This window comes from Euphorbia lathyris, chromosome 10, assembly GCF_963576675.1.
Source record: "Euphorbia lathyris chromosome 10, ddEupLath1.1, whole genome shotgun sequence".
Classification (NCBI taxonomy): domain Eukaryota; kingdom Viridiplantae; phylum Streptophyta; class Magnoliopsida; order Malpighiales; family Euphorbiaceae; genus Euphorbia; species Euphorbia lathyris.
Window position 1 is genome coordinate 15,284,944 of NC_088919.1, and position 9,485 is coordinate 15,294,428.

At 32.7% G+C, this 9,485-nt stretch overlaps 1 protein-coding gene across 3 annotated transcripts; it reads left to right on the forward strand.

Moving 5' to 3' along the window:
• Positions 1–1,523: 1,523 nt before the first annotated feature.
• Positions 1,524–8,329, forward strand: LOC136208341 (probable F-box protein At5g04010). Of its 3 annotated transcripts, none has more exons than XR_010677090.1 (4): positions 1,524–2,230; positions 6,616–6,823; positions 7,477–7,547; positions 8,196–8,329. XR_010677090.1 is itself a non-coding variant. In XM_065999167.1 (2 exons), exons 1-2 carry the CDS (start codon positions 1,550–1,552, stop codon positions 6,628–6,630), a joined length of 696 nt encoding a protein of 231 aa, XP_065855239.1. In that variant the 5' UTR covers positions 1,524–1,549; the 3' UTR covers positions 6,631–6,884. The 3 variants fall into 3 exon arrangements, 1 of the variants encoding a protein (XP_065855239.1); XR_010677091.1 differs by having other exon boundaries at positions 6,616–6,737; positions 8,196–8,326; XM_065999167.1 differs by lacking the exons at positions 7,477–7,547; positions 8,196–8,329 and having other exon boundaries at positions 6,616–6,884.
• Positions 8,330–9,485: the final 1,156 nt, after the last annotated feature.

The window sequence follows — 9,485 nt, forward strand, 5'->3', positions numbered from 1 at the left end:
ATATGTTGGTAAAATCTATATTCACTGCATCAATCTGAAGATTAATGTAAAGCTATACTATCATATTAATATAAAAGTTATTATTGGATAGGGTTGACTTTAGGTATAGGTAATGAGTGCGGCCGTTCAGAATCCAAAGTAGAAAAGAATCAAATTTTTTATTTTTACTATATATATAATAATTTTTTTTGTTATAAATGTTATTATAATATTCATATAAACCTAAAAAGGAACTAAAAAATATGAAATGAACTCAAATTTCTATTTTATTAATAGTTTCTTATCTTTTATTTCGCCTAGGGCTAATAAAATATCGTACGTGATCAGCCCTGGTTGGACTTTTAATTATCAAATTGATAGTTAAAGGTCCAACAATATATAATTGAATCTGAGTGATAGTGTTTCGATAACAACTGTAATCCTTTCTGCAACTGAGATAAGATAGAAAAATGATCAAGTCGAAACTGATGATCCCACTATAATATTTAAATTAACAGAGTTTATGAAGATTAAATAATTAAGAATTATAATAAATTTATGATGTATGTAATGTTACATTCTATTTATAAAAGGTTAATAACCCGATAATAAGTTATGTGTCCTAACTTCTCTTTAAGGGCGGAGCCAGCCTAGGACCCCAAGGGGTCCAAGCCCTCCTGGCCACCGGCTCCACCCTTAAATACAGATCGTTTTGCCCTTTGTAGTCCCCTGCTAATATTAGTATATATAGACTCTACGTAGTATTATTTTAATGTTTAAAGATAGATGAGATGGTTAAAAATATGTACTCCTTATTAAGAGATCTTAGGTACAATTCTCATCGATCTCATGGTTTTTTTATTCCATAACACTTTTGAATTTTCTTTTATTATATTTTTTTTTTAGAAAATAATTTTTTATTTTTGAGATTCATATAATTTAATTTCTAAATTAAATTTTAATTTATGAAAAATTAAAAATTAAAAATATTATAGTTCTTTAGAAATTAGTATTCAGCTAATAAAAAATTAAATATATTTACTCTTTCCATATTAAACACTTTTAATGTTTTAACGGATATATTAAAACGACTATTTTAACATATTGAAGGTTAATTTTTTTTACCAATACTTGATAAATTAGACTTTAAAAATTTACCATCAATCAAACGATTAAAAATTAACCAACCCCAAATCTAAATTTCTAGCTCGGTCAACACTGTTTTTCTTTTCACACAAATATCGACTTCCGAATAATAGATTTAAACAGTTATAATCTGCTCAACAGGCAATGGAAAACTTCCAACCGCATGGAAAACTCGTTAGATATTTTAATTAAGAAAGCCAACACGTGAAAAGAGTCCCACTCCACCGCTTCGCTAATCTGATCTTCCCTAGTAGAATCTACGTTGAAAACACGTACTCCAACTATCCAGCTTACGTGTCACTTAATCTCCATGCATTACTCATTTCATAACACGTGGCACCTCCCTCCCTTCCCATAAATATATAACACCGAAATTTTCATCTTCTCCGAAACAAAATCCAAAACCCTGAATCTAAATCCGGCGATGTTCGATCAAATTCCACCGCACCCGCGGCCGCCGTCATGGGAGGTTCTCATTCTAATCGCTCACCACCTTGACCCAATAACACTAGCCCTCGCTTCCTGCGTTTCAAAATCATGGTACATTTCAATGTCCTCCGATCACATCTGGAACCCCCTTTGCTCCGACCACTTCCCTTCTATTTCCCAACTCAAATTAACAAACCCTACCATCTCTTACCACCGCCTCTATGCCATGGGCTACACCGCCGCAAAACGTCGCCGCAAAACCCCCAAAAAGCCCCTCCTCTCTCTCCACAATCTCTTATTCGTCATCAACATATGCTTCAAGACCGGCCGTCCTATAATCAACGTGGCCAAGCCGGGAAGCTCTCTCCTCCGCCATAAAGGCCTGTTTCGCTTCGATATTGATGTCGATTGCGGGGAGGGGGAGGAGAGGCCGAATTCGGGGATAGAAGAGGAGGTGGTGGTGGTTTCGTGGAATGTGGTGTTGGAAGGGTGGAGTGCGGTGTTTACTGTGATGGAATGTGAAGGGAAAGTGGGGTTGGGACATGGCGGTGGTGAAGGGTGGTTCTCGGCGGAGCTACCGTCGCCGGGATGCTGGGGGAGTGAGACGATGAGTGGAGTAGTGGGGGATTTGAAGTTGAGTTTTAGTGAGGGGAAAGGGGTTATTATGGTAAATAAGGTAAGTGTGGGGATTTTGAGTATTGTTAATTGGAGATATGTTAGTCTTGAAAATGGTCTTAGTTATTTGCACCATTTTCTTCTACCAACTAAATGTTACTAATTTCTTACTAATTATAATATTTATCTACCTATATATTATTATAGGTAAAAATCATAATTAAGTTACTGAATTTTACATCTTTTAAGAATTAAGTTTTAAATCAATTATTTTAAGTTTTAAATCAATTATTTTTCTATATCTTTCTGATTGATTTTATTATGAATTTGGTTCATATTTAACTTTATTTTCGAGTTTAGGAGGGTCCACATTTAGCGATTCAATTTAACGATTTTAATATTAAAAATTATAAAATGGAAGAGGCGAAAATCGAGAGTGGAGAAAATTGAGTTTTGAAGAATGTACTAAAAATTAATTTTTAGTTTTTAGTTTAGTTTTTAATTTTTTTAATTTTTATTTTTTCTCGTTAAGAAATTCTTAATTTTATTTAGCATTTAATATGGAAAAATAAATGATCAGATTTTTTAAATAAATGATCAGATATGATTAGGTTTTTTTTTACCGTATCTAAATGAGGATCTAATCTACAAAATGATCAAGGGTTTATGAAAAAATAAATAATTAGATTTTTTAATGTGAAAAAATAATGATCAGATTTTTAACATAAATGATTAGGTTTTTTAATGTAAAAAAATAATGATTGGGTTTTTTTTATATAGTAGTTAAATGAGGATCTATTTCATAAAAATGGAAAAAAAATAAATGATCAGGTTTAATAGTTAAATGAGGATCCAATTTATAAAAGTGAAAAAATAAATGATAAGCTTTTTAGAGGATCTAATTCATAAAAAAATTAAATTAATAATCAAATGATTAAAAATTTAATGTGAAAAAATAAATGATTAGGTTTTTTATACTTGTCAAAGTTTAAAGATTTAATTATATTTTTTTATTTGTCTTATATTTACTTTTTAATATTATTGTTATTGTTATACTTATTTTTTTACTTTAATTTTCTTTTACTAATTTATCATAATAAAAATTATGAAAAAGAAACATCCATGATGAATATTTGTTAATCAATCGTTTCTATCCTAGTAGCTATATTGTTGCTATCTTCTCTCCTAGTAGCTATATTGTTGCTATTTTTTCTTTGGCATTGGAATGGGGTAACTGTGAGGATTGTCCTATCTTATCCTATCTTCTCTTTGGCATTGGAATGGGGTAATTGTGAGGATTGTCCATTAACTTCCTTATCCTTAGTAAGGCCTTAAAAGCTTGTTTTATTTCATAGTTTCTAGTGAGCGGTTAAGGCGCTTCGTTCTAGATTCTATGTAATTCAAGGCTATTTGCATTTGTTTTGCAATCTTTAATGCAAATTAAAATAAAATGTACAACAATTTAATAGATAATATTTTCCTTTTCTTAAAAAAAAATGTCCCCTAGGTTTCAGAAAGAAAAGTGAGGGAAAGAGCTCAACATCACATACCGTTAGGTAAGAATTACAGTTTACTATACTATCTAAAACTGATGGTTTAATGTCTAGATAGAGTACATGCAGGTATCGGAAAGAAGAGAGTAGAAGAGAGTTATCTATTGGTTACTAGAACGATATGTCTCAAGAAAAGAAGTCCCCTATAATATAAAGCTAGTCCTGTTCCACTCTTCTCTCAATGTCAGTGCTGGGAGATCGGGTATAGCGGGATCACTTTTCAGCTTATTAGTCTGCTATCGCTTCGTGAATGTCATGGTGAATGTCATGATAGTTGATCAGTCCTCAAATGAATTCCGACTTATTAATCAATCCTCAAATGAATCAATCCTCAAACGAATTCTGACACTACAAGAAAAAACGATATCATCTACGGAATGGACCGATGGAAAAATTTGTGTCGGTAATACCGATGGAAATGCTGTGTCGGAAATCACCTACACTTTCACCTATGTATTCCTAGAATGTGTAGGTGATTATTAATGAGATTATTCCGGCTCTTATCACCTTCATTTATTATTGTAGGTAATTATAAGTGTCGGTGATAACATCAACAAAACTTATTTGTGGACCTACAAAAAAAAATGTGTAGGTGAATATAATATTAAAAAAATGAATTAGAACTAATATAATATCATAAAATTAAAATTAAAAAACAAATTACTAATATAAATTGTTTTTATCTTTTGGAACTATAACCTTAATTTTCTCCCGTGCTTCCAAATCAAAAATTGGAACCCACCCTCTCTCCTCTCGAAATCGTTTTTCTTCCTTGCTTCCACCATGACGGCGATGGTTGCTCCTATTCTTCCTTTCACTGGCTACTGCGACTGTTCTTTCTCTAATTAGCATCGTTGTTCTGGTTCTTTCAGATCTGCTCGGTTGCGTTCCATCTACTCTCTTCTCTAGGTATCCATCTCATATTTCTCTTCGTGTTTCCCTCTTCTCTCTGCTCACGACCGCTAATATTCTCTTTCTCCTCCACTCCCTCTCGATCTACTTTTCTTTCCCCCTCTCTTCTATCATTGGCTGCCGGTGAGCTCTTTGGGTGATACGAGATAGGACTAGGACTCGAAGGAGGCCGAGACCAACAACTTTATTGGTCCCTTGTAAGGTTGCAAGTATAGTTCCAATGGGGGGTTAGGAACTATTTAAACTTTTTCGCAATTAGGGCAGACTTCTTTTTCTAAGGAAAAAGGTTTTGACAGCGGCGCTGAGTAAACAGCAAGACACTGGCTTAGTCAACTGGTGACTAGGTCAGTTTCTTAGCTTGAGTCAGGAGATAGCACTTAGAGTCTATTCCTGAGCTCAGATGTTCAGCGCGCACAACTCTACTTGACCTCTTTACTTGGTCAGTTTTTGGTTATTTTAAGCAAGCAATATATATAAGGAGTTAAAGGTAAGAAATACTTCACTCAGCAGATTTATCCAGGTTCGGCCTACGTCCTGTCCCCGGAACACGTTCCGAGATTTCGAATCCTCTACTGAGCTCTTTAAAGGTAGAGCCTCAAACCTTTTACAATCTTAGCAACTGAGTATGACAAGAGTACCTTCCTCTATACCTTTACTCAATCCTAATCTCTCGCTGAGTACTAAAACCGAGTACTCAGCCTCTCCTTTCTATCTCTAGAAATGATAAGTGTTTTGTCCTATACAAAGATTTGCTAAAACACTTTAGACGATTGAAACAATCACTCTAGACTTTTACACAGATATAAGAATTGTAGTGTAAGATTTGCTTTGCTTCTTTGCTTGCAGAACTTGTGTAGAAATTTGGTCAGCGTAATGGCTTGATCAAGTTCTGTATAGAGTGAAGCTTCTGATGGCACTATTTATAGAGACGTCTGGGCATCGGTCATTTCGAATTTCGAAATAACCGTTGGAGGGAAACGGCTGCCCGTCGTTGTCATCCTGACTTGCTCAGAGCTCTCGGCCAATCAGAATTGTGTATCTTCTGTCCTCGGTCAGCTCAGCAGACTGTCTCTCCTTTTATGGTAAAGTCAACTGGACAGCATACTGTGTCGTCTGAACTTTATCCAAAGTAGAAATACTTTGTCTGGAAGTTTTCATTTGCCAGCTGCTGTCTTGTACGCTTTGTCGAGACTACTCAGCAGCTTCATCTTGAAGTTGTTCCCGAAGGTCTTCTAGATCCTTCTTTTGCTGAGTTGCGTTTTGTTCAAAACGGCAACGTCTTGACAAACGCGAGCCGAGTTGTACTGAGTTGTTTGACTTGGGCCTTGACTTCCGTATTGGGCTTGGGCCTTCTAATTCTTGTGTCTTATAAACAATTTAACTCAACATTGAACAAACACATTAGTAGAATAAATCAAAGCATTTAAACTTAGTGTGTTTAGAATATGTATTTTAATTATACTTAAACAATTTTGTCAAATCAAAATTTATGTGGAAAGGTGTTTCAACAAACTTCCCCAATACCAGATCTGTATACCAGCAATGGTTTGGTTTTTAATCTACACACCAGATCTGTATTCTATAAGCTTATGGTAGAAGAACTGCATTTCTCTCTTATAGAGCTCAGATTTCTTCTTCAAGTGAAACATGAGTTCTCAAGTTTTCAGATCTACTTTTTTTTTATCTGTTTCATGTCTACCAGGTCTCTTCTCTCTCTGCTTCCAAGAGCTGCTGTTTCTACTCTAGTAATATCTTATTTCCATTTGTTGTTTGGATTGGTACTAATTGAATCTTTATTCATATAATTATGGCATTAATTTTCTTTTGTTTTAGAACTGACGTTTTGCTTGAATTTTCTGGCTCTTTGTTTGAGATCTGTTTTTCCATCTTTGAATTGATGTTTCTCTTTCAATTTGGAGTTTTAAGGTTCCTGGATGAGTTAGTTCTTCTCAAAAACTGATTTTTATTGTATTTCTTGCAGGAGGTCGAGCTGTAACTGCAGTGGTTGCAGTTTCATTCACTAGAAAGGCATATGTCCTATCTCTAGCTTTTGGGAGGACTGGGTTTACTAATGCTTTTGCTCAATGGGTTTTATTTCTATGGGTTTGCCTCTTTCTTTCACAAAATCACTCTCCTCGCTTCTTATTTAGTACCCATCTCCATATCTAACTATCAAAGCTTTGTTACAGGTTCTTTGTTTTCTACCTTTTAATTTAAAACACTTAGTTTTCTGTAAGAATGTGTTTCTTTTTAGTTGCTACTTGGACTTCATTTTTGTTTCATGAAAATTGCTTACTTAATGAAAAGATCTAGTCTTTTTCATTTTTTAACCTTTTAATGCATGTTTGTTTTCGTCATTTGTTGATATATGCTACTAGTCTCTGGGTTTTCTTTGTTTCATGCATTATTTTGAATTTGACTCTATTTATTCTGCTTTACCATTATCGAATTGTAAGATCATTTCTTGATAGTTTTCTATTATTGTTTTTCTTCTTTCCTCATTAAGATTCCTTTAGCTTTTTTTGTTAATTATAGACCCTTGTCCGAATGAATGAAAAAAGAATGATATCATTGTACTTTCATTATGTGAAACAAGGACTGCTTATCAATATCAGGGAATGTGAAAATACAATAGTACATATACTGGTTCCAATATCATCATCTATGCTTGATTAATTGCGTATGTTCTCCTCGATTTTTTTGCTCCAATGTATTTCAACCTGATTCTTGTTTATCATACATGTTTATTTGGTAATTGGTGTTGATTATTATTATCTAAGCGAATTATTCTCTCTTTATGATGCTAATTATTATCTAAGCGAATTATTCTCTGTATTTGCAGTTTAAGAGAGCTGACACAAGCAGGACAAAGAAAATGAAGCAGAAAAATCAAACAGATACTATGGATAGCAAGTATTTGTTTCTACTTAATGTTTATTATATACATGCTATTAGATCAACAAGATTACGTGCAATTTATGCTTTTGGAATTTGGTATTATTGTAGTTCTTTATAATGGTTATTGTATTTGTTTCATCTAATATGTTCCTTAATGACTCTGCATTTGCATGTGCTTCCTCGAAGTTATTAATGCTTCTGCTAGTTCTGTTAAATTTGATGTACAATTCAAATTGAGTAAATACTTAGTAGAGATTTTTACATCTAGTGATATAAAGAGATTCTTTTAGTTTCATATATAGTTGGCATTTCAAAATCTGTCATTTGGAAATTCAGTTAGAGTTGTTACCATGGGAAATCATTTTGATCAGTTCAACTTGTGTTTTGAATCTGAACTATACTTGTTGTCAATGCTAAGTTGTGCCAAGTATATATATCTTCATGTACCTAACTCTATAAGGAATCAATGTTTAACACTAACTATTTCTCATTGCAATTTGAAGTCTTTCTTGATTGTCTCGTACTGAAGTCCGTTGTTCCTCTTTTGAACTTGATTATTTGTCATTCCGCACAAAGTATGTCTTGTGAAATATGAATTTTTCAAATTCTTAGTTGGTGCCTATTTACTATAACATGTACTAACTTAATTTTTGGATTATGCAGGAATTTCGAGGAACTTGAAGAGTTTGAAGTGGGACGAATTTTTTTTATAATCGAATTTTCAAAAACAGAATTAACCCATGATCAGTTAGATTTTCTAGAGGCACAAATTGATATGAGAAACTTACTATGAAAATGAAAAAGAGGAAGATGTTTAAGTGACAGATGCTTTAATCCGCTAGTATCTGTTTGAATTTACTTTTAGTGTTATTAGATTTCTTATTTACTGAAGTTTATAGTTTAGAATATCTTTTGATTTATACGGAATTTTTAGTTTGCTTATTCTATGTATATATATATGTATTAGAGAGAGTTCCCTTCAATCCAAATAAATTATTAAAAATAAAACATAAAAATAATTTAGAAAATAATTTATGATTTCCGACGCAATATTTGTCAGTGAATTATTTAAATAAATATTTTGAAAAATACATCACCGACACATATGGGTCGGTAATGTTATCGGAATGTCCGACGGAAATCACCGACTAAAGGTAGTCGGCATTTTCGGCACAAAACACCGACCCCAAATTGTGTCGGTGATTTGTTGTGTTGGTAAAAAACTGTCGCAGAAGCTTACCTACGAGGTCAACGCCGACACATCGGATTGCGTCGGTCTTCCGTCGGTGATGATGATCACCGACACAATTTTACTTATCACCGACAGATTCTTGCGTTGGTGATAGCGTTTTTTCTTGTAGTGTGAATAGGAGCACCTGTTCAAAATAGTTTAGAGTTTTATTTTCCTATTTAGGAATTTTTTTGTACTTTAAATTAGGAGAAATTAGAAAAATTGTATTTAAATAGTTTAGAATTTCATTTTTTCTATTTAGAAAATTTTTTCTATTTTAAATTAGGAGAAATTAGGAAAATTGCATTTAAACGGTTTAGAATTTTTTTTTCTATTTTAAATTAGGAAAAATTAGGAAAATTGCATTTAAACGAATGAAAATTATGAAAATTCGAGGTTTAATGTAAATTTTTTAGATAGCTTTATATTTTTTATGTTTTTATTTCTGACTAAACAGCATGCATGGTCTTGATAATTTAGGAGAGTTCAGTATTGACGAGTAGGTCGGTCCTAATAATTTATGAGTACTAGGTAAAATAAATAATAAAGATTTGTTAATATAAAATTTATTAATAATTCATGGGTTCGAATCACATCCGGGTCTGGTGGGGATTTTTATTTGTTCTTTAATATAAGCGTATTGCGCAAATTTAAAAAAAAATAAAGATATTTTTAATATAATATAAAATTAATAAAGATTCTTTTAATATAATATAAAATTT